At 43.5% G+C, this 26,254-nt stretch overlaps 1 protein-coding gene across 3 annotated transcripts in view; it reads right to left on the reverse strand.

The window, feature by feature from the left end:
• Positions 1–327: 327 nt before the first annotated feature.
• pkn1b (protein kinase N1b) overlaps positions 328–26,254 on the reverse strand; it is an 84,193-nt gene continuing 58,266 nt past the window's right edge. For all 3 annotated transcript variants that reach the window (XM_067455945.1, XM_067455926.1, XM_067455935.1), the window contains exons 13-22: positions 23,961–24,055; positions 23,667–23,739; positions 22,513–22,604; positions 19,578–19,754; positions 18,900–18,962; positions 18,715–18,791; positions 14,317–14,459; positions 10,463–10,570; positions 10,260–10,340; positions 328–1,449 (exon numbers count right to left, since the gene is read on the reverse strand). In XM_067455945.1, coding sequence (XP_067312046.1) covers positions 1,246–1,449; positions 10,260–10,340; positions 10,463–10,570; positions 14,317–14,459; positions 18,715–18,791; positions 18,900–18,962; positions 19,578–19,754; positions 22,513–22,604; positions 23,667–23,739; positions 23,961–24,055 — 1,113 coding nt within the window. In that variant the 3' untranslated portion in view covers positions 328–1,245. The remainder of the gene's footprint in view (positions 1,450–10,259; positions 10,341–10,462; positions 10,571–14,316; positions 14,460–18,714; positions 18,792–18,899; positions 18,963–19,577; positions 19,755–22,512; positions 22,605–23,666; positions 23,740–23,960; positions 24,056–26,254) is intronic.

Consider the following 26,254-nt stretch of genomic DNA (forward strand, 5'->3'; position numbering starts at 1 on the left):
TGTTTTGATGACGCGTCACACATGCGGCGGACGGCGGTGCGACACTGGTGGCTGGTGTTGCCAGATTGGGTGTTTTTCCGCTACATATTAAGAACCGTTTACGGTGTTTTTTAGCCGGGATTTCGCCTGGAAGGCTCTATAGATATCTGGCACCCTATTGAACGAAGTTAACCTGAGAGAGCGTGCCGTTCACAGACACCAGAATGAACGAGTTCACAGTAACGTTCATCAGGCAGTAATACAGCACGTTCAGTTCACGTTCGCCCAAAACATGAACTAGTTCATGAACTATCGTTCAATGAACTCGTTCAGGTACAACACTGCACAGGTGGCAACCTATCACGGCCCCACGCTCGAGTTCTCTGAGCTCCTGAGAGCGACCCATTCTTACACTAATGTGTGTAGAAGCGTCTGCAGGCCTAGAGCTTGATTTACACACCTGTGGCTATGAAGGGATTAAACACCTGAGTTCAGTGATTTGGAGGCGCGTCCCAATACTTTTGGCAATATAGTGTATGTTTTGATCATCACTCTGAATCTGATCCGGACATAGTTTTCGACAAAAACACAATTTTCTCGCCTTTTTGTTCTTTCGTCTTCAATTAAAAGAATAGTTTTCAAGAGCGTGATTATAAACACAAAACGGTTTAGTGAGTAGATGAGTTTCCCGATTTGACATAATATATAATGTCCTGACAACCTCGCCAGTCCCATTTAGACGCTTCATAGACACTGCCTTATTTAAAGACTTAAAAAATATTATTGTTGTATTATGTTGCAACATAAAAAGTGCAAATATCTTTGAAAATATTGAGCTTGTGTTCACCACAGATCTTATTTCAGGCAAAAACCCATTCAAAAAACCCACTGACTTCAGAGTGATTGAACTGAATGTGTTAAAATGCTTGTTTATGGGTTTTAGTCTCTAAAAGTACATCATCCCTGCAGCAGTCCAGTCATGAGATCCACTACTTGAGTATCAGGTGCTAATAAAACATCTTGGCCTCCGCTTTCTGATACACCACAGAGCTTCACATTATCTGGATTCTTGAATCTCTTCACATTTGATGTACCTTCTACAGTCATCAGAGGCATGTAGCCTGTCAGCGTCCCCGTTTCACTGGGAGGTGCGTGAATCCTCATGCTAAGCACCCTAGATGGGAACTAGGGTGCGAGAACCATGCTTGGACGTTGCAGTGGTCCACATCTCCCACACCTAGCAGCCTCAGTATGCACACTTGTGCCCTAGCAGAAGTCCGAGACATAGTCGAAGTCCCTGAAGTAGTCCTGGTCTTTGCGCGAGAGGGTCCGGCGCTCACGAGGGGGTGTCAATGTCGGAGCCTCGTTCGTGAACTCGGAGTCGAAGTTACTGACGTCTTCTTTTCCTGTCAAGGCGGGAACGAACGGAGGAGTAACTTGCCGCTGCAAAAGCGCGTCCCAGTCCACATTCTACAGAGAAAGAGAGAAGATGGAGTCACATTGTCTCTTATATCGCAACTTTATTGTATGGAGCCTTTAAAGGGACATATTTTAATTAGTGCTGGGCAACGGTTAAAATGTTTAATCGTGATTAATCGCACAATTTTCGCAGTATGCGCAAAATTCAATAATGAATACAAAATTGCTGCTAAATGAACAAAAGTGCAATAACATATGGTTTGCAAACACTTTAAACGAATAAGGTGCTTTTTACAGCAGTTAAAAGTTAGTAACAGTTACAATATTTCTTGTAAATATCAACTTAAACATTAATTTAATTTAATCAAATTAAATTAAATTGGTGGTATACATATTGATTCTGTAGTAATATTCTCATCAGTGTTCTGTCAGCTTTAGGCCGACTTAAATCTGCATATTTGTGATATTCACCCCAGGGCGTTATTTAATTTTATAAAGGCATTTTTTTTCAATCTTATTAAATGAATGCATCATCTTTCATGTTAAATTCTTACATTTGATTAATAAATTCAGTTATAATAGTAAAACACTATAGGCTGTTACCAATCAAATTAAATAATTTAAACTGCAATAAATAATGTTATAAGATTGATGTTCCCTTTCGTTCAGTCACTCCGACGTAACGTCAGTGACTGACGAATGGGGGTTTCGCTTAGAAGCCTGTCATCTCCGAGACTAGAAAGCGCCCAATGGCAGTGCCAATGCCATGGGCATGCGAGATTTGCATGCGTAACTCCGCCTACCCACGTGGGTATATAAGGAAGTAGCTGGCATCATCGCATTATGTTTTAATGCTTCGGAGCCAAGGGTTACATACCTTTCACTCCTACAAGCCTTCTGAGTTAAGTCAGTTCTTCGAGACGATCAGGATCTTCCAGTCGGTGTTGGTGTTCGGCGCGTTCCAGCGGTCACATACTTCCTGCCTGCTGGTCAGACGATTGGTTTCCAGTTGGTGTGTGGTCCCCTGGGCGCTTCGGCATCGACTGCGAGGTTAATCCTCTCATAAAAGAGCTCACACGTGGCACGTCCTTTTCAGGATGTCTCGCCCGTGTGCTTCTGGGTGTGGCCGGTCTCTACACTCTTCTGATGGGCACTCGCACTGTCTGGCATGCTTGGGCTTCCAGCATGCTCAGGCGGCGCTTGTGGATGAGTCATGTTCTCACTGCGGGAACATGGCCATCTCCGTGTTGCGGTCGAGACTCAATGATCTCCGTGCGGCCGCCGGAGTGAGAGTCCCCTCCGTCACCCCCCGATCTGACGTGTCCGCGGCCTCGGTATCATCCGGTCCGCGGGGCGTCTCTTCGGCTGGTGGCCAGGGTGACCTGAGGGTGATGGTGTGGAATACAGCTCCGACGCTCACGCCTCGGCCCACACCCCCCTCTGTTGCACCGGTACCCGCGAGCGTTGTGATGGAGCCCGCGGCCTCGGTCTCGGCCGGTCCGCGGGTTTCGTTCGGCGCTCCAGAGGAGGATGAGATGTCGGTGACCGCATCGCAAGGTGGGCTAGAGTCCTCCGAGGATGAGGATTCGGCTGTGCTGCCGCCTCCGGGCGCGCCAGCATTGTCCGAGTCGGACCCGGAGTTGACAGCCATGCTTGCCCGGGCTGCCGCGGCGCTCGGTCTGGAGTGGAACCCTCCACCCCGGCCGGAGCGTTCGCGGTTAGATGATTGGTTTTTGGGTGCGCCACGACAGGACAGCCGTCCTGCCGTGCCCCCAATTCCTTTCTTCCCGGAAGTGCATGAGGAGGTTGCGCACTCGTGGAGGGCCCCCGTGTCTTCTCGCGAGCGTTTGGCAACCTCTTCCGCCTTCTCCGCCCTCGATGGGGCGGCGGCTAGAGGGTACACTGGGGTCCCCCCGGTGGAGCGTTCTGTGGCGATGCAACTGTGTCCCCAGAGCGCCTCCTCCTGGCGTGGCGACCCTAAGCACCCCTCCAAGGCCTGTAGATTCACATCTTCAATGGTGTCGAAGTCCTACAGAGCTGCGGGGCAGGCCGCCGCTTCTCTGCATGCCATGGCAACCCTCCAGGCCTACCAGGCCAAGTTGCTGTGCGACATGCACGAGGGTGGAGCCGACCCAGGGCTCAGAGATGAGCTGCGTGCCGCGACCGACCTCGCTCTCCGGGCGACGAAGGTTACCGCACGCTCCCTGGGCCGGGTGATGTCCACTTGCGTGGTCCAGGAGAGACATCTATGGCTCAACCTGGCCGATATGCGGGACGCCGAGCGGACTCGTTTCCTCGACGCCCCCATATCCCAGGCTGGGCTATTCGGCGGTGCGGTCGAGAGCTTCGCCCAACAGTTCTCGGCCGCCCAGAAGCAGACTGAGGCTATCAAGCATATACTGCCCCGGCGGCCCGCTGCTGCACCCCAAGCGCCGCCGGCACAGTCGCCTCAGCTGCCTCGCCGCCGAGGGCGGCCTCCTGCGGTCCCCCCCGCTCCCGCGCGGCCACAGCAGCAGCCTTCACCCGGGCCGCGCCGCGGAGCGCGCCGCAAGAAGCCGCCCCAGTCCGCGCCAGCCCCGCGGCCCGCTAAACGCCAGGCCAAGCGGCGCTCCTGACGCGGACAGCTCAGAGATGGGCAGTTCTTTCCAGGAGACGGCAGCAGGGCCGCTCCTTCCCCCGGTGGAGGGCCGGGGGAGAATCTTTCGTTCCGCTGCCGCCCCCCGGGGTGGCAGCACCCTAATGTGGTTAAAGAAAGAACTGACATACCCATCTCTGAGCACACAGAGACCGGTGACGGCAGTGTGCGCCGCCCCCGGGCCACGCCGCTCTCGTCCCTCTCTGTCGCCAGCCCCCTCTCAGAGCAGACCCCAGTGGAACGCGAGTCCTTCCCTGGTCTCCTCTGTCAGGGCGCAGCTGTTACCGCCGCCCCGACACCGGGCCGCTACGCCACCCGAGTCCGGGCCGGTAACGCTGCCTCGCTGCCCCACCGAGGGTACGCCGGTGCTCCGCATGACCCCGTTGGTACACTCCCTGGGAGCGTGGCTACAGCTGCCGGGACTGTCCCGCTGGGTCGCACGGACCATCCGGCTCGGCTACGCGATTCAGTTCGCGCGAGCTCCTCCCCGCTTCCGGGGTGTCCGGTACACCGTGGTGGGGTCCAATGCCCCAGTCATGCGTGCGGAGATCGCAACCCTACTGGCGAAGGGTGCGGTCGAGCTCGTCCCTCCAGCCGAGATGAAGTCCGGCTTCTACAGCCCCTACTTCATTGTACCGAAGAAATCCGGTGGGTTACGACCGATCCTGGACCTTCGCGTCCTGAACCGATCCCTTTACAGGCTTCCGTTCAGGATGTTGACTGCGAAACGCCTTTTCGAATGCGTTCGTCCATGCGATTGGTTTGCAGCGATCGACCTGAAGGACGCGTACTTCCATGTGTCCATCCTTCCGCGACACAGACCGTTCCTACGGTTTGCGTTCGAAGGGCGGGCATATCAGTATGCTGTACTACCATTCGGGCTAGCTCTGTCCCCTCGCGTCTTCACGAAGATTGTCGAGGCAGCCCTTGCGCCACTCCGGCAACAAGGGGTTCGCATCCTGAACTATCTCGACGACTGGCTCATACTGGGCCACTCTCGGGACCGGGTGTGCGAACACAGAGACCTGGTTCTCCACCACTTAGCTCGTTTGGGCCTTCGGGTCAACTGGGAGAAGAGCAAACTCTGCCCCGTGCAGAGGATCTCTTTTCTCGGTATGGAGATCGACTCGGTCGCCATGTGCGCGCAGCTTACCGGCTTGCGCGCGCAGTCGCTGCTGACTTGCCTCAGGCAGATAGAGAGCAAGCGTGCGGTTCCACTGAAACTGTTTCAGAGGCTCCTGGGGCATATGGCATCTGCAGCCGCGGTAACGCCGCTCGGATTGCTTCATATGAGACCGCTTCAGCACTGGCTTCGCGATCGAGTCCCGAGATGGGCATGGCGGTCTGGCACGCTCCGGGTCCCAGTGACTCAGGCCTGCAGACAGACACTCACCCAGTGGTCGAACCTCAGTTTTCTACGGGCAGGAGTGCCCTTAGAACGAGTTTCCCGGCATGTTGTTGTGTCAACAGATGCGTCCACCACGGGTTGGGGTGCCATGTGCAATGGACATGCAGCCGCCGGCTCTTGGTCAGAGAGCCAGAGCCGCCTGCATATCAATTGCCTCGAGTTGCTGGCAGTACGGTTCGCCCTGCACCGCTTCCGAGCGTTGCTGAAGGGTCAACACGTACTAGTCAGATCGGACAACACGGCCGTAGTAGCGTACATCAACCACCAGGGCGGTCTACGCTCCCGCCGCATGTCTCAACTCGCCCGCCATCTCGTTTTATGGAGTCAGAAGCGCCTGAGGTCCCTTCGTGCTGTCCATATCCCGGGGATCCTGAACCGTGCAGCCGACGAGCTCTCACGGGTTCAGCCAATCCCTGGGGAGTGGAGACTCCATCCCCAGTCGGTCCAGCTGATTTGGGATCAGTTCGGGGACGCACAGGTAGATCTGTTTGCCTCCCACGACTCGTCCCACTGCAGCCTGTACTATTCCCTGACCGAGGGCACGCTCGGCACGGATGCACTGGCGCACAGCTGGCCGCAGGGCCTACGCAAGTATGCGTTTCCCCCAGTGAGCCTTCTTGCACGTGTTCTGTGCAAGGTCAGGGAGGACAAGGAGCAGGTCATTTTGGTCGCCCCGTTCTGGCACGGCCGGACCTGGTTCCCAGAACTAGTGCTCCTTGCGACAGCCCCTCCCTGGCCAATCCCTCTGAGACAAGACCTACTCTCTCAGAGACGGGGCACCCTGTGGCACCCGCGTCCCGATCTTTGGAACCTCCACGTGTGGCTCCTGGACGGGACGCGGCAGGTTTGAGTACCCTACCACCTCCGGTGGTGGCTACCATCACTTCCGCTCGGGCCGAGTCCACGAGACAGGCCTATGCGTTGAAGTGGAACCTCTTCGTCAATTGGTGCTCTTCTCGCCAAGAAGACCCCTGGAAATGCCCGATCGGGTCTGTGTCTCTTTCCTCCAGGAAGGGTTGGATCGAAGGCTGTCTCCATCCACCCTGAAGGTTTATGTGGCCGCTATCGCCGCCTACCATGACCTCCTGGACGGGAAAACGGTAAGTAAGCACGACCTGGTCATCAGGTTCCTGAGGGGTGCGAGGAGACTACATCCTCCTCGCGCTCCTCTCGTACCCTCTTGGGACCTCTCAGTAGTTCTAAGTGCTCTGCAGAGGGCCCCATTTGAGCCTTTGCGGTCAGTAGATGTTAAGTTCTTGTCTATGAAGACAGCGCTCCTGACCGCACTGGCCTCCATCAAGAGGGTAGGGGACCTGCAGGCATTTTCGGTTGACGAAGCGTGCCTGGAATTCGGGCCGGCCGACTCTCACGTGATCCTGAGACCCCGGCCTGGATATGTGCCCAAGGTTCCCACCACTCCGTTCAGAGACCAGGTGGTGAACCTGCAAGCGCTGCCTTTGGAGGAGGCAGACCCAGCCTTGGCACTGCTCTGTCCAGTACGCGCCCTTCGCGCTTACGTAGACAGGACGCAGTGTTTCAGGACCTCAGACCAGCTCTTTGTCTGTTATGGTGGGAAGCTGAAAGGGAAGGCTCTCTCAAAGCAAAGGCTGTCTCACTGGATAGTGGACACCATTGTTTTGGCTTACCAGCAGCAGGGACGCCCATGTCCCCTTGGGGTCAGGGCCCATTCCACCCGGAGTGTGGCCTCCTCTTGGGCTTTAGCACATGGCGCTCCGCTGACAGACATCTGCAGAGCTGCAGGCTGGGCGACACCAAACACATTCGCCAGGTTTTATAACCTCCGAGTGGAGCCTGTATCCGACTATGTACTCGCCTCTACAAGTGGCCGGTAATGGATTGGCTCAGGTGTCTTCGCTTGCTCGCCATTCCACTCCACGGACTGGATACGTGCGATATTCTTCTCAGGTGAGTTCCCCGAGAGCCCTGAGCTCCTCCAGCACTGACGACGCCGACGCCAGTAAGTCTGCCCTTAGCCCAGACACTCGTGTCCGGCCAGGTGCCCCATGTGCATGGTTCCCCTCCGGCGACCCCCACATGTGTATTTCCACCGTAAGCCTCCCTGAGCGGGTGTATTCCCTTGGCAACCTTGCCACCTCCTGGGGTTAAAAATCCACCTTCGGCTGGTACCCCAGTGATCTTCCGTATGCAGCCCCCCGGGGTCATACGTGTATCCCTAAGTCCTCCCTACGGGTAGGCATCTTGGCGCATATCTCCTCCTGGAATATGCCTCCCAGTGTACCTTGGTATTCCTGCGTTAAGTAGAGGCCCTTGACCGTCCTAACTTGCATCAGGGTTCTCACGCTTGCGCAGGGCACTGGAAGACAGCCGAGTGGCGTTATTGCATTGGGACCCCCATTCGTCAGTCACTGACGTTACGTCGGAGTGACTGAACGAAAGGGAACGTCTCGGTTACGTATGTAACCCTCGTTCCCTGAGGAGGGAACGGAGACGTAACGTCCCGTTGCCACATCCGCTGTACCGCTGGAACGGAGTTCAACTTGGCTCCTCAGCAGGTAAAACATAATGCGATGATGCCAGCTACTTCCTTATATACCCACGTGGGTAGGCGGAGTTACGCATGCAAATCTCGCATGCCCATGGCATTGGCACTGCCATTGGGCGCTTTCTAGTCTCGGAGATGACAGGCTTCTAAGCGAAACCCCCATTCGTCAGTCACTGACGTTACGTCTCCGTTCCCTCCTCAGGGAACGAGGGTTACATACGTAACCGAGACGTTCTCAATAAAACATGCAATCATACTTTTAAACATAACCGCCAATAGGGGGCAGCAAGTGATCGTCTTCATGAGCGAGTCATTGAGTCGTTTATTCAAATGATTCATTCAAATCACTGAATCATTTAGTATCAAAACACCGCGCTGAGTGTTGCTTTCCTCTGGAACTATTTTCGTCGGTGAAATCATGGGTGAAATGGAACAAAAAAGGTTGTTTGGATCTAAAATGTAAGTAATTTAATATTAATTAGGCTACTGTTTATTGAACTAGGCTACACCATTCATGCTACACAATTCACGATTGCAAAGTCGACTTGTGTTATTAACAATATCATAAATCATAAATATCAACAACTACAAAAAGCTCAGTTTTACCCCAGTATGTGTCTTCTGTGAGTTTATATTGCTACTCAATTGTTTTGATTTCTCCACGAATGTCTCTCAAAGAGACAGAGCCTCAACGCGACATGTTAACGTACCAGAGGCAGAGATACACTCATCAATCGCTGTTTACATTGAATATAATAAAAACAACAACAAAATATCTGGATCATTCTCGCGTTTCTGGTTATTTTTATATTTTATTTGTCCCATTTGTCCCAGACAAAGAATGTCAAGCCCTTGGCTTAGGCCACAAGCCTAAGACGGCACTGTATTCTCCTGTGACCAATGGTTTGTCTGTAACATTATGTGTATTCAGAGGCAGTGAGCAACGGCCTTAGCCTAGAAATCTAGACGCACCCTAGCGGCAGCAAATCTAATCTGCCCGCAAGTGTCGTCTAGCAACTCTCAATACCCTTCTGAGCTGTATTCGCCTAACTCTGGTCGGGCCAATCACATCGTGTATAGAGTCGGTGGGCGGGGCCATAATGACGACGGCCGAGTTGCGTTTGCGTGCTTCTAGTAAACACAGACGCTGGCGAACGGCGGTCTTTCGAATCAGCTTTGACCGCGACTCTGGAAGACTTGGAGTTAAGCTTTTCTCTGAGAAAAGAACAAAGAACGGCACTGAAGTCATTCTTAAGAAGGGAAGATGTGTTCGGAGTTTAGCCGACCGGATACGGTGAATGTTTAATCTGTCAGCGAGCTCTGCTTCACCTTCGTTGCTCTGGTTGGTGTAGCGCTATCCTATCGCGTGCAGAGGGAGTTTGAAAGACAACCGTTTATCCGCCCCTCAGATTGAGCCGTCAATGGGGAGTTTCCAGACCAAACATCTTGATGTGGGTCTCGCTTGTCAGGCTACAACGGCCTTTCAATATAATAATAAATAACTGCGTTAATGCGCGATAAAATAATTGTCGGCGTTAATTAATAAATGGGTTAACGCGATAATAACACGTTAACTTGCCCAGCCCTAATTTTAATGCTTTTGGATTTTCCTGCATTTTGCATTCCTCTAGAAACACTGCATTCTCTTTCAAAGCATTTGCTTTGTCTCACAAAAGTATCGCGTTCCTTCCAGAATCTGAAATACACTTTGAAAAAGTTTTTGAAAAGTTTCTTTGAGGAACCCAATGGTTTTTGAGAGAGAGAGAGAGAGCGAAGGTTATGAGAGCGAACACAATGTGTTCTGGGAGAAATGCAGTAGTTTTGTGAGCGAACAAATGTTTTGTAAGCAAATGCAAATGTCCTTTGAGGAACGCAATATTTTTGAGAGGGAACTCAAATGTTATAAGAGCAGACAAAGTTTCTTTGGAGAATTCAATAGTTTTGAGAGAAAACTCAAATGTTTTGCTATTGAATGCAAAGTTTCTTCGGGGAACCCAATGGTTTTGAGAGAGAAAGAGTGAAAATTATGAGAGCGGGCACAACGTTTTATGGGAGAAATGCAATAGTTTTGCGAGCTGTGAACAAATGTTTTGTAAGAAAATGCTAAATTTCCTTTGAGGAACGCAATAGTTTAGCAAGAAAGCAGATATATTGCAAGAGAATGCTAATGTTTCAAAAGCGAACGTTTTCCTGGGAACGCAGAAGTATTGAAGTATAATTTTTCCTCCCATCTCATTTTTCCCTTCACATTTTCGTAGCAAGTCGAGCCAAAAATTTAAAATATTTCTCCATACTCTAAAGAACGGTTGTTTCTTTATGTCCTCTGCGTCTTTTTCACCGGAGCCCAGCCGTCTCTCAGGATTACGCCTCAGCAGCTGCCAATGGAAAACATTTACATTACAGTTTATGTTAAAGCCACATTTTATATACAATCAAAATGTATAAATCTTAAATTAAAGCCTAAATATTTAATTTGAGTAGTCGGGCAGGGACTTACCCGTCTCATGATGCCGATGGCCTCGGTGGAGAGGAATCTTGGGTACCGTACTTCATCATTTACAATGCTGTCGAACACCTCCTCCTCATCGTCACCTGGGAACGGGGACTGAACACACATTAAACGTCAGGTTTTTGTCGGATACCTAAGTCTTCACTTAAAGGATAGTTCCCCCAAAAATGAAATTTCTTTCATTAATGACTCGTTCCACACCCGTCGACCTCCGTTCATCTTCACACACAGTTTAAGATATTTTATATTTTGTCAGAGAGCGTATGCAAGTGTATGCACACTATACTGTCCATGTCCAGAAAGGGAATAAAAACATCATCACAGTAGTCCATATGAGACATCAGTGGATTAATTAGAGTCTCTTGAAGCGTCAGAAATACATTTGGGTCCAAAAATAACAAAAACTACGACTTTATTCAGCATTGTCTTCTCCTACGCATTTGTTTTCAAACCTCAAATAAAGATTCAAACGGTCGTAGATCATTGAATTGATTCGTGATTCATCGCCAATGTCACGTGATTTCAGCAGTTTGACACGCGATCCGAATCATGAATCATGAGCGTTTGAATCTTTATTTGAGGAACCCGGAAGAGAAGACAATGCTGAATAAAGTCGTAGTTTTTGTTATTTTTGGACCCAAATGTATTTCCGATGCTTCAAGAGACTCTAATTAACCCACTGATGTCTCATATGGACTACTGTGATGATGTTTTTATTCCCTTTCTGGACATGGACAGTATAGTGTGCATACACTTGCAGACGCTCTCAGACTAAATATAAAATATCTTAAACTGTGTGTGAAGATGAACGGAGGTCTTACGGGTGTGGAGCGACATTAGGGCGAGGAGTTAATGAAACACATTTCATTTTTGGGTGAACTAACCCTTTAAGAAGCAAAACGGTATAAGATATTAATGCTTGTTTTCAGAGATTATAGTTTGAATGAAGCTTATTTTTCTGGCAAATTGGTTTCTCATTTTAGCAAACACTTCAAAAAATTATGTTCTCTCCCAGTATTTTGGGTTAGTTCACCCAAAAATGTAAAAATCTCCCTCCTGTGGTTGGACACCCGTCAGACCTCCGTTCATCTTCACACACAGATGAAGATATTAGTGTTGAAATCTGATGACTCAGAAAGGCCTTCATTGACACCAATGTCATTTCCGGTTCGAATCTTTGTTGTAGGGGTGTCCATGGTTAAACGATTGACCGTTAAAAATTGCGTAACCGAGTGAAACATTTTGCTCGGTTAAGTGGCGTCAATGACGTGCCTTGAATTTAGTTGTAATATATGTTTGCACCCCTATAGACCGCCAGAGCGCTCCCAGACATTTGTAGTATCCATAGGGTTAGGGTAGTATCCACAAGAAGAAGTCATGACCAGCTTTCAAAGCGGGCAAAGAAAGCATGGGAGCACTTTAAAAATGAGAGTGACGGGGCGAAATGCAAGTATTGCAATGCAGTGCTTACCGCATTTTTCAGGCTATAAATTGCTCCGGAGTGTGAGTCGCATCAGTCAAAAAATGCGTCATGAAGAGGAAAATAACATACGTCGCACTGGACTAAAAGTCCCATTAGGGCAGAAGCAGAGCGGGAGCCGCGCGCGCTGTGCATAACGGAGCAGAAGAAAGAAAGTTTGAAGTGAGAAACTTGTGAATGACTAGAGAAAAGCAGAGGTTACTTTAACTGTAATGAAGAAAACAAAAAAAGCTGATCGCGGACTGAAAGCAAGATGGCCAGAGCTGAAGGGACGAGTCCACAGATGCTTGAACTCTCTGCCGGGAGGATCATCAGCCGCGCGAGTCAAACGCTGTGTCTGTGTGAATCATTCTCGGCTGCATATTTTACTAACGTTACATGCCCTAATCATGCAGGCGCCCTCGCCTCACGGCCACTCGCATTGCTCGTGAACTGGAGCGCATCTCATCCTAATTTAACGAAACTCAGCGTACGCCTCACAGACATGAAATATATCTTAAGAAACTTGAAATGTCTTTTAACAATTTAAAACGAAAAGAAATAGGCTACTCTCTGATTGTGTAATCCATGATGTGCATTTCTCTCTATAGGCGCGTTCACTACGGAGATGGTGGTCGTCAAATTAATAAGCTAATAATAACCCTGACGCACACTATGGTTAACCGAGTATTAACCGCTAAGGGCCTCGGTTAACGGTTAATGAAAAACTTGAAAACGTGCAGCCCTACTTTGTTGTGAAAGCGGTCTATCACTCTATAAGTCGTTATTTCGTTTTGTTTTTCTCGCACAAAAACTCTTCTCGTGTCTTCATAAATGATTGTAGAGCCGCTGTAGTGAGATGGGCTTTGTATCGACGTCTTTAGTGCCTTTATGGGTCTTGAGAGAGGAAATGACATCGGATTTCAACACTAATATCTTCATCTGTGTCTGAAGATGAACGGAGGTCTGACGGGTGTCCAACCACAGGAGGAATTAATGACAGAATTTACATTTTTGCCCTTTAACTCAAGATAAATTTACTTGAGATGCAAAATGACATATATGACGTCTTATTTTCTGAGACATTGCTCAAAATTAGGTGAGTTTATGCTTAAAATACAAATTAAATAAACAATTCAGAGTAAAACTCTCGGAAAACTCGGTAACACTTTAGTATGGGGAACACATATTCACTATTAACTACGACTTTTGCCTCAATAAACTCCTAATTTACTGCTTATTATTACACGGCTCTGTGAAATACTTGATTCTGATTGGTCAATCGCGCATTCCAGCGGTATGTTATTCCCAGATAACACCCGCTCATACGGGTACTACGAGTTATCTTGACCGGTACTACTTCTGTGCTTAACGCTGGCGCCATCTTGTGGCTTAAACAGCCGTGGGTTACAATGGAAGACTTCAAGGCAGGTTTCCTTTATAACGTTTTTAATATGGATATTTTTCTTACACAAACGCATCGATTCGAATCAGAAGGCTCTATTAACCCGTCGGAGTCGTGTGGAGCACGTTATTTGACGGACAGCTGCATTTTTTATGGACTTCAAACACAACTACAACAACTGCTGGGATTAACGTTAGCCTGGACTTTTTAAATATAACTCTGATTGTATTTGTCTGACAGAAGAATGTCATAAACACCTATAATGACTTGAGGGTGAGTAAATCATAGGCTTGGTTTCATTTTTGGGTGAACTAACCCTTTCAGCATTCATTTTCAACATTTAGCAGCAATAGATAAAGGCTTAAAGCAGTCTGGAACTGTTTTTCTTCGCGGAAGCTTTGCGCGAGAGCTAATAAAATATTTAATCTCAAGACAATATTTTGTGTCTAATAATTATTTATTTGAGACTAGTAGCCGTGTAATAAGCGGGATAATGTCCACCCAGCCGGTTGTTATCGCAGAATAAACCCCTTCAGAGTGATGCTCCGCTTCACCTCGGGGTCCTGATCACTCTGTCGGGGTTTATTCTGCGATAACAACCGGCTGGGTGGACATTATCCCTTACTTAATAGTTAGTAAGGTAGTTTTTGTAGCGTTTAAGTTTAGGTATTGGGTCGGATTAAGGGATGTAGAATAAGGTCATGCAGAATAAGGCATTAATATGTGCTTTATAAGCACTAATAAACAGACACTATCCTAGTAATATGCATGCTAATAAGCAACTAGTTAACAGTTAATAACTGAACCTTAAAATAAAGTGTTTTATTACTGAAAACTCTTCTTATTGTTTGCCATAATCGCAGGTAAGTAGGAGGAAAATCGCATTTTGAGGTGAACTTCACCAGATTTTGATTTAAAAATGATTTTACTGGGAAACACTACAAAAATACTACGGGGAAAAAAAGTGCGCAAACACACCTCTCCGACCATCATCTCGTAAATGAGCACGCCGAGACCCCACCAGTCCACGGCTCTTGTGTAGGACGTGTCCGTCAAAACTTCAGGAGCAAGAAATTCGGGAGTCCCACAAAACGTGCTGGTTCTGTCCCCATGACCCATTCCTACAGGACAGAGGGAGCGGCACAAAAACAAGACAATGATAGACAGGAAGAGAGAGCACAAACGATATCATGACAGCTCTTCTGGCTCACAAAATTGTCTCAAGATGCAAAAGAACCAGCTGTATGTTCAAAGATATGAATGCTTTTACTGCAAAAGAGACAGTAAAGACATTTATAATTTTAAATAAAAGCTGTACTTTTGATTCATCAAAGAATCCTGAGAAATAAAAAATATCACAGTTTCCACAAACAATATGAACTGTTTGCAACACTGATAATAATATGTTTCTTGAGCATCAAATCCTCCTATGAGAGTGATTAGTGAAGGGTCATGTGACTCTGAAGACTGGAGTAATGAGGATAAACTCAGCTTTGATCACAGGAATAAATTACACTTTATATTCACACAGAAAACAGTCATGTTAAATTGTAATAATATTTCACCTTTTTACTGTATTTTTGATCAAATAAATACAGTCTTTTTAAGCAAAAGAGACTTCTTTCAAACCCCTAAAAAAAAAAAAAAAAAACACATATATATATATATATATATATATATATATATATATATATATATATATATATATATATATATATATATATATATATATATTGCCGACAATAACCTTCTGAACGATACACACTAAAAAAATGATTATGACACATTTAAATGATGTTCACTTTACTTAAACACATCTAATTTTGACACAACTTAATTTATTTGTGTTCAGTCAACCTAATATATTTAAAACTGAGGTTTACTTAATTAATTTGTGTTAAAACTACATGAAATATTTGTGTTGACATAACTAACCGGGCAGGCGATCTGTAGTTCCCAGCATGCTTTACTGTTTGGACTAGATTAAGAGAGTAAATTTAGGGATTAAAGTGTTATTTTATGTGTTTGTCTGTTACGGGAAAGTGTTGTTAGTTAATGTGAGTGTTTAATGTTCAGTTATGTTTCTGTAATGTTTTTGAATTCTGTGGTTACCATTATGCCGAATACACTCAAAAAAATATATGTTGGATTTACGTAATTTTTTTATGTCAACTGGTTCCACGTAATTGGTTTATGTTGAAATTAATTAACATTGTTTATTTCGGTAAATGTGATTTTTTTTTTTTAACGTAAAGTTAATTCAATGCCATTTAGTTGAATCAGGTTAACATTCTTAATTTTGTCCAAAACTATTACGTTTATTTACTCTGAAATTAATATATATATATATGTAGTCCAGTTTAATTGATTATTTTTATTTAGTAAAATGCTATTTTTTACAATATTTGCAAAACCTTTTACATTACAAGATTGTATTGGCTAGATGGTCTTCTTACATCCATGGCATGCCCAAAGTCGTTGTTTTTTGTTATTAAAACAACTGTAATAGTTATTAGCAGATCCTCAGCCCAAGCACATGCTCTACACCACAATATTTAACGTCCAAAAACACTAACATAACACACACTTTTAAATACCAACATAATAAAACATTAAACATTAAAAAGTCTCTCCATTTTCTCATCTCGTTACACTCTAAAAAATGCTGGGTTGTTTTAAACCAATGTTGGGTCAGATATGGACTAACCCAGCAATTGGGTTGTTTTAACCCAGCGATTGGGTTGTTTTAATCCTGCGATTGGGTTAAATATTTGCTTAAGACGACCCAATCGCTGGTTTAAAACAACTCAACTGCTGGGTTAGTCCATATCTGACCCAACATTGGGTTGTTTTTTACTCCGAATTTTTAGAGTGTAGAAATGCATAAAATAGCACTTTATTTAAAGATTTACTCTCCAAATTCAGCCAATTTGCAAAGCATGATGGGAAGGGAAAGTCCTGTTTGATTGGGTTACTTGATTGAAACGTGTTCGTTCAAAATAAAAACATCAAGTTATGTCAAAGAGTGACGGTTTTAAGTCAGTTTAACATGAATCAATTACATTCGAACCAGAAACCTCATATAATGGCGTTAAATCGAGATGAACTGCTTAAATAAAGTGAACACACTCAAAAAAATGGTTCAGGCCCTTCATAGATACGACACATTTAAATGATGTTCACTGTACTTAAACACATCTAATTTTGATTAAAAATGTTATTTAATTGTGTTCAGTCAACCTAATATATTTTTAAACTGAGGTTTACTTAATTAATTTGTCCGTTACGGGAAAGTGTTGTTGGTTAATGTGAGTGTTTAATGTTCAGTTATGTTGGACATTTAGGGTGCGTTCACACTTGTCATGTTTGGTTGGATTAAAACGAGCCCTGGTGCGATTGCTCGGTTAGTGCGGTTCATTTGAACATATGTGAACGCTGCCATCCGAACCCTGGAGCGCACCAAACAAGCAGACCGAGAGCGCTAAAGAGACGGGTCTCAGTCCGCCTCCAAACGAACTCTGGTGCGGTTCGACTGATATATGAACGCAACACGGACCAAAGACATGTAAACGGACCAAAAACAGGACGTAATGTCACCAAGATGTGACGCATAGTCAGCTGATAGGACGACGCGGAAAGATCGGTGTATCCAAAATGAGTAACGTTAACGTTAGAGGGCAAACGCAGAGCAACGAGGAAGTGCCTCATCAATATTTGGTCAGACGAGCATGTTTTGAAAATGCTAGAAAACGCACAAAAAGCAAACCTGGCTCTTCTCATCAAAGGACCTGTTGGCCATTAGCCGGTACAGACGACAGAACGGCCGTCTCTTTTCTGCACAACGGAGGAAATCCTGCTGCTGTTTTGAACATTTGACGAGCTCTTCGTGAGTTCTCAGCGGGTAAAAATAATGCCATATTCACCAGTGGCGTAACTTTGTTTTAAAAAGTGCTTGGGACATAAATTGCATACCATATGCACGCCAAAGCAAAGTATAGGTCATACATCAAAATGAGCTTTGGCGTGCATGTGGTAGGCAGTTTTTCACGTGCATATGATATGCACAATATGGCGTGTTAAGGGGGGTAGCATTGCTGATACCATGAGACAATGTTATATCAGATGTAAAATATGTACAATAACAATTGCAGAAAAATTAGTATTAAGATTTCCGGAAATCAATTAAATAGTTCATTTATTGATATAGATCTCGTTTAATTATTGCATCTAAACACAATAGCGTTGTGCCAAGAATTTTCACGTGAATAAAGCACACTTTGCTTATAATCCCTGGTCTAGTCTGTTAAACGTGTCAGAAGTTCTCGTTTCTAATCTGCCCTCGTAGCCTATTCTCTCTCTCATCAAAACCGAATATCATCAGTACATCAAGAGCAGGGACAGTTTTTGTGCATTTTGTTTCGTGATCTGACCGGAACAAATAGAAAGTCTCTGCAGCGGCGTTAAGCGTTAGATTAAAGCGCTCGTCTGTGTGGAGACTGCAGGAGCCGCGAGAGAAATCTGCAGCACTGATAACAGCGGCAACGAGCGCCAGATCGCCTCTTATTTAACAAACGAACACAATGATACTCTGCTAGTTAACCAGAGATGTTTTGTTTGTATTAGTTTGGTTCATCCGTGAAGCAAGATGTTTTAAAAAAAGTGGTGGGGACATGTCCCACCTGTCCCACCCGCAAATTACGCCTATGATATTCACACATAACATGATGGCGTTTAATCCAGATCACAGCATCGTTTTGAATGTTCGGTAAGCGAGCTCCCGTCATATAAGCCGACCAATCATGGCTGTGACCGTCTCCCTGTGCCTTTGGTTCGGTAACTTTAGGTCAGCTGTTATAAATGGCAGTGTGAACGCTAAGCGGACCAGGACTATATGTTTTGTTTTTGTTTTTTGGTCCGGACCAAACAAACCAAACTAACCGAACTACTAACGCACCCTTAGAGGCGTTTCTGTAATGTTTTTGAATTCTGGTTACCATTATGCTGAATATGGCACTCAGTGAGTACTTTTCTTACAATTTCATTATATAATTGTGTGTAATGATGAAAGGTTGACACGTTTAAAAAAGTCATGCTATAAGTATATAAATATAATTTAAACTGTATTTGATCAAATTGAGTTGGACGAACTCAATTACATTTCATTGCATGAATTTGATTTTAATGAGTTGGGGCTACACATATTTATTGGATGGAAAACCTGCCCTCAATTAAATTAAGTTTGTCCAAAGAGTTATTTTTTTTGAGTGCAGTTGTATTAATAAATGAGAACAGTATGCGGTTATCAGTGTGATCCAGCAGTGAACAAACATCGCGTTCTTCCTCCATTAACTCCATTAATGTCAGTCTGAGACTCACCCTCTTTACAGAGACCGAAGTCTGCGATTTTCACGAAACCTTCAGTATCCAGCAGCAGGTTATCCAGCTTCAGATCTCTAACACACACACACACACACACACACAGACGCAAGAATTACCTCACTCAGAGCGCTTAAAAACTGGGCCAATGTATAATCGGATGCTGTGTTTGTGTGTGTACTCACCGATACACAATCTTATTATCATGAAGAAACTGAAGCCCCAAAACAACACAGGCAGAATAAAACCTGCATTAAAACACACATATACACACACACACGTTAAGTTTTTGTGAATTGTGGGGACTTTCCATAGGCGTAATGGATTTTACACCGTACAAACAGTACATTCTCACACACACACACACACACACACACACACACACACACACACACACACACACACACACACACACACACACACACACACACACACACACACACACACACACACACACACACACATATATGAAGAATAAAATCCTCATGAACAACATGAATGTACACTCTTAAAAGTGCGTTGGACCTTCAACTGTTGGTCCCCATTGAAGTCCATTATGTGGAGAAAAATCCTGAAATGTTTTCCTCAAAAAAATCCATTTCTTTTCGACTGAAGAAAGAAAGACACGAACACCTTGGCTTGGTTGAGATGGGGGTGAGTAAATTATCAGGAAATTTTCATTTTAAAGTGAACTAATCCTTTAAAGTTTTTGGGGGGAACCAAAAATGATTCTTTTATTGTATCACTGCGGAAAAAAAAACCTTTTCTAACCTGTATTTGTCAGAGTGTAACCCATAATTTCAGGAAAAACACGTGAAAAGTGCTCACTTAAGAACTACTAAAGCTGAATGAAACGCACTTACACGGAGCGTGTTTCGGAGAAGACGTCGGCGTGGATGTGCATCATCAGGTCACCGCCGGCCGTGTACTCCATGACAAAACACACGTGCTCCGCCGTCTGAAAACATGCAAACAGGTTCACCAGGAACGGATGCTGCGCGCTGTTCACCGTCTCGAAGATTCGCTTCTCACACATCAAACTGGGGGAAAGAGAGAGAGACTGAAGACTGACTGCAACACACATGCGTCTTAACCAGTTCAAGCTATTTTGTCTTTATAAAAGCAAAGATTCTGCGTGCTGTCAAAGACTATAGAGATAGAAAGATCATTCACTCCTATTACTTATGAATGGGAGAACCTGCAATGAGTAGGGGTGTAACCATTCGATTCATATCACGATTAGAGGTTGCCGATTCAATTGAAGGACGATATTGGTTCATTTAGAACGATACGATCCGAAACGATTCAGTGACTTGAAATCGATTCAGTAACTTTAAGCCACAAATTGTAATAAGTGTGACTGAAATAAATACGTGCAGGTGAAGTTTCCTAGATTCCTGTTGTTTCTTTCAAGGGAATCAGATATCAATGAATTACGGATATAAACAAACAAGTAAACAAATAATGGCAAATGTGTTATTTATTATTTATTTGAATTAAGTGCAACCAACAGTTTAGAATTAACAGGAAGTTAACCTTTTCTGCTCTCATTTTCTCTCACCATTGGACCGCAATGGTGGCTTGATAATTTCTCGCTCTTTGGCTCCTGCTCTGTCATAACAAATCCTGTCCGTGCTATGTTTTGTTTTCTTTGCGCTGCTGCTGGCGCGCGCGGCTGACGTCACATATAGGCAGACCGAGTAACGTCCAAAGCCTTTATCATGAAAAGGGCTAAGAAAAAACATCCATATAAAGTCTGGAAACATCCATTTCTCATTATCAATACAATCGATCGATTACCTTTTAAAACAATATTAGATCGATATGTGTCGTCCGGAAGGCCAACTTGGCGAGCACAGATCGATGTAGTTGGATCATAGGAATATAAATCGATACATCGATGTAGTAGATGAATTGTTACACCCCTAGCAACGAGCAATTTGGCGGAAAAAGTCCTGCTTTCTAAATAAAAGAGCCAATCGCTAATCGGTAAAGTCATTGCGTCCCTGCAGCTGCAGTTAGAAGCTCCGGTTCCCATAGAAAAACGCATTGGCTCGTCTAGCCTAAAAATATGCTTTTTAAACAATATTTGAGCATAAGAAACTACATTTATGGGACAGTTCAGGTGTTGATCAGAGTTGATGATTTGAAATTGACATTTAATTGTGAGTTCGGCAAGCAGTTTTTGAGATTCCAGGATTCTCCCATTCAAATAGATAAACTCGTAGCCTAGACATCTAGACGCACCCTAGCGGCAGCTAATCTAATCTGCCGCGAGTGTCGTCTAGCAACTCTCAATACCCTTCTGAGCTGTAAACGCCAAACTCTGGTCGGGCCAATCACATCGTGTATAGAGTCGGTGGGCGGGGCCATAATGACGACGGCCGATTTGCGCTTGTGTGCTTCTGGTAAACAAAGAAACTGGCGAACGGCGGTCTTTCGAGTCGCGGTCAAAGCTGATTCTGGAAGACTTGGAGTTAAGCTTTTCTCTGAGAAAAGAACAAAGAGCGGCACTGAAGACATTCTTAAAAAGGGAAGATGTGTTCGGAGTTTAGCCGACCGGATACGGCGAATGTTTAATCTATCAACGAGCTCTGCTTCACCTTCGTTGCTCTTGTTGGTGTAGCGCTATCCTATCGCGTGCAGAGGGAGTTTGAAAGACAACCGTTTATCCGCCCCTCAGATTGAGCTGTCAATGGTGAGTTTCCAGACCAAACATCTTGATGAGGGTCTGACTTGTAAGGCTAACAGACTTTTATGCCCGAAAAATATCATCCCGGGGGTGTTACAAATATGGCCGAGAGACTTTCTTTGAAAGGGACTTTGGTGCTGTGAAGACCGTAAGTAAACATGCGATAGTGATGCACTGAAATTTTATTTTATACCGAAACTGAAATGTTTATTTAATAATCAACACTCAAATAAAAACGGACTTTACAAGCATTTAAATGGCACATTATGTCGTTTTTAACAATACAGTCGTATCACTTTACAATAAGACTCCGTTGATTGACATAAACTAATATTGAAAAATACTTTTAAGGCATTTATAAATATATAATAGTCCCGCTTTCTAAATAAAAGAGCCAATTATTAATCGGTAAAGTCATTGCGTCCCTGCAGCTGCAGTTAGAAGCTCCGGTTCCCATAGAAAAACGCATTGGCTCGTCTAGCCTAAAAAATACGCTTTTTAAACAATATTTGAGCATAAAAAACTACATTCATGGGACAGTTCAGGTGTCAGATTTTGTTGCTGTTTTGAAATATATCGTTTAATTTTGAGTTTGTCAAGCAGTTTTTGAGATTTAAGGATTCTCTGATTCAGATAGACAGGACTTGGTCTTGTACGCCCGAAAAATATCAAATATGTTGCAAATATGACCGCCGAGTGAACATACTCTCTCATTTATTGTTTTGTGATAATATTGACAGAATTTCAAAGGCTCAGCCTTTGTTTTTTTATATCAATAGCATCAAAGCACAAAACACATTGATTATTGGATGGCCGGCACGCTACGAATAATGTTCAGTGAAGTTTTGTTCAAGCATGATCTGAAAACAGCACAGACCAAAAGATCTTGGTTCATCAAAATGCATGAAATAGACACAGACACAGTCAACATGCACCATCAGAGAAGCGCTAATTAAACGCCACTGTTTATCTCAAAACTGAAAGTTAGTTTTTGGATGGATATTTTCGTAAATCACTATTGTGATGTTTAATATGAAGCTCTGTGGAGAAGGATTTCAATCAAAATACTTTTAATGTTGGTGTACAATCCTGAAGTGAACGCTCACCTCTCTACTTCGTCCCGCGCCACAATGTCCCCTTTCTTCAGAGCCTTGATGGCGTACATCTTCCCTGAGTGTCTGTATTCAGACAGAAGTACCTGGAAACACACACACATATCATACTCAATGTGCACAGGAATCTCAATTCTTAAGATCTTAAAATTGTAAAACTGCTGCGTGAGTTTTTAGTAGGTCTCGCAAGTAGTGGTGTTATCGTCAACTAAAACTATTACATAAAATAAAATATCAATATTGGACTAAAACTAATTGAAATTTAGAAATGTTTCCTTGGCCACTATGAAAAAAGATAAAGTACTAAAATTTAAATTCAATAAAAACTACAACTGAAATAAATATACATTTAAGAAAAACTAATAAAAACAAATAAAAAAAGACTAAAACTTAAGTTAGAAGGAAATATGTAAAAACTTTAAAAACTGGTAAAGTGATTGTGTCCCTGCAGCTGCAGTTAGAAGCTCCGGTTCCCATAGAAAAGCGCATTGGCTCGTCTAGCCTAAAAATAAGCTTTTTAAACACTATTTGAGCATAAGAAACTACATTTAAGGACAGTTCAGGTGTTGATCAGAGTTGAGTTAATGGTTTATAATATGAAAAAATCTATTACAAAACTATTACTAAAACTATTACAAAAAATAAAATATAAATATTAGACTAAAACTAATTGAAATATGGACATTTTTCCTTGGCCACTATCTGAAAAAAAAAAGATAAAGTACTAAAATTTAAATTAAATAAAAACTAAAACTGAAATAAATATACATTTAAGAAAAACTAATAAAAACAACAAACTTAAGTTAGAAAGAAAAATCTAAAAACATTCAAAATAAACTAAACATTCAACATAAAATAATTTAAAACATTTAAAATATTAACAAAATTGTCAATTTTAATACAATGTAAAATCTGAGTTCTGAAGCAAACTGCTTAAAAATGTGCGTTTTTGAGTTGACATGAAACTGAAATAAACTAAAATACAAATATTAGATATAAAAACTGAAATTTTGCCTTGGCAAATTAGCCAAAGTATATAATACAAACTCAGTATAATATGTGCAAGTGGTGGCGGATGTGCAGCCCGTTCTGTGTGTGCTGATTCTGTCCGCAGTTAACGCTTTTGAGACTGAACGTGTTCCACTTACCTTGCCAAAATGTCCGCGGCCGAGCACTGCGATCATTCGGAAATCCTGAAGACACAGAGAGCTTTTGGACGACCTGCACACACACACACACACACACACACACACACACACACACACACACACACACAGGCCGGATGTAATTAAACTGAAGGTAAGAGCTGGTGTGAGGTCAGAAAAAACTTCACGTGCGTCGTGTTCATGAGTGTGTGTGTGTGTGTGTGTGTGTGTGTGTGTGTGTCATGCTGTCTCTTGGCCCGGACTGGAAGACATATTGTGTGCTGGTAGGACGTGTACCTTCGCTGGGAATTATGGGAAGTGATCCTGACAGTCCTCTCAGGAGGAGCGGGATCAGGAGCAGAGACCGGCTCCGCCGCCAGCCCAATCTCCACCTGACAAATTATTAATAACACATTATTATTCCTTTATCATTACATTCATTCATAGCTATTATCTTGGTTTGCATCCTTCCATTTAATTTCCTGTCTTGCTTTATTTTGCATGTATTATTTTACTTTAATTGCTTATATTACTTGTTTTACTTGTATTTTTTTGCCATTGTAGACAGCAAATGCATTGTCAATACAAATATACAGTTCATGCCAATAAAGCACATTGCAATTCAAATCGAGAGAAAGTTTTATTTATTATAAATAGTTTTCACTCAAAATAAAAAAATATGAGTGTTATCGAATCGATTAATCACGATTGATCACATTTAACATTAGTTTTTTACATAATGTATGTGTGTGTGTGTGTGCGTGCTTGTGTATATATACATACACACACATGGATATACAGTAAACACACAGAGTATATACGTGTGTATATATATGCACATACACACACACACACACACACACATATATATATATATTTTACACATTATGTAAAAACTTGTTAGATGCGATTAATCGATTCAATAGCACTAAAAAAAGGAAAGAAAATGTGGTCAGCGCATGAAATGATGCATAAACCATTAAGATCCAGCAGAAGCTTCTACAAAAACATTTGTACGCTGTATATCCAGTATGACTAGCACCCATAAATAATTAAGAAGAATATGTTTATGGCTACAATTACTCAGTATTTGGGATTGAAATAATGTTTTGATCAAAGTTTTTTTTATTGTTTTCAAATTATACAGAAAGAACAAAGATATACAAAACACAAAGACACTATACATGATCAGACGTCCATAAAGAAATAATAATAATAATAAATAAGCAACATGAGTAATACCCCCCCCCCCCTTCTTTTATAATGTCATATTATCTGCTTTTATTTCCTCCACAAAATTTAAAAAAGGCTGTCAGATATTATAAAATGCCCCAGTAGACCCTCTGACTGTATACCTAATTTTCTCCAGCTTAAGATGGTGCATAACTTCCCTTATCCATTGACTAAATGTAGGTGGGAAAGGGTCTTTCCATTTAATCAGTATCAGTCTTCTAGCCAAAAGAGAGCAGAAGGCCAATATTTTCATGGGCCACACCAAACAATGCAATAAATGGAGATGGCTCTACAACCTCTCCAAATAGCCCAGAGAAAGTCTTGAAGATATCGGTCAAAGATAAAGTTTTGGACATGTCAAAAACATATGCAGTAATGTTGCAGGAGCCTGCCTGCATCTATCACATGTGGAATCTATGTTAGCTTTAATCTTAGAAAGTCTGACTTTAGACCAATGCAAACGGTGTACAATTTTGAACTGTATTACAGCATGTCTTAAGCAAATGGATGATGTAAAGATTCCCTGTATTATTTTGTGCCAGACTTCTTCTGAGATTAGTTCATCCAAATCTGCCTCCCATTTATTTTTGAGAGAGTTTAAAGGCGTTAAGTCATACATGCTGAGTAGTTCATAAATCCTGCTTATAGCCTGTTTTTGGACAGACTTACATTTGAAAATTGAGTCTAATAAAGAAATTGGAGGGCATGATGGGAAATAATCAGAATTCAATGCTACAAAATTTCGAAGTTGCAAATACCTATAGAAATGTGATTGTTAAATTTCTCTGCCAACTGTTCAAATGATGCAAAATTTCCATCAATATAAAGTTCGGGCATTGAGACCACACCCTTTCTTGCCCAAATCTCAAAAGCATTGTCCATCATTGATGGGGGATTGAAATATTGAGGGTCATATTGTTCTGTTTGTTACAAGATCCGCTCAAATATTCACTGATATGAATGAGAATTTCCTTTAAATTAAGCTGTGTGTCTGAAAATGTTCCTGAAGCACTTCGCATTAAAGGGTTAATTCACCCAAAAAATGAAATGTCTGTCATTAACTCCTCGCCCTAATGTCGCTCCACACCCGTAAGACCTCCGTTCATCTTCACACACAGTTATTTTATATTTAGTCCGAGAGCGTATCTAAGTGTATGCACACTATACTGTCCATGTCCAGAAAGGGAATAAAAACATCATCACAGTAGTCCATATGAGACATCAGTGGGTTAATTAGAGTCTCTTGAAGCATCGGAAATACATTTGGGTCCAAAAATAACAAAAGCTACGACTTTATTCAGCATTGCCTTCTCTTCTGGGTTTGTTTTCAATCCTTAAATAAAGATTTGAATGGTTAT

This window comes from Pseudorasbora parva, chromosome 2 (genome assembly GCF_024679245.1).
Source record: "Pseudorasbora parva isolate DD20220531a chromosome 2, ASM2467924v1, whole genome shotgun sequence".
NCBI lineage: Eukaryota > Metazoa > Chordata > Actinopteri > Cypriniformes > Gobionidae > Pseudorasbora > Pseudorasbora parva.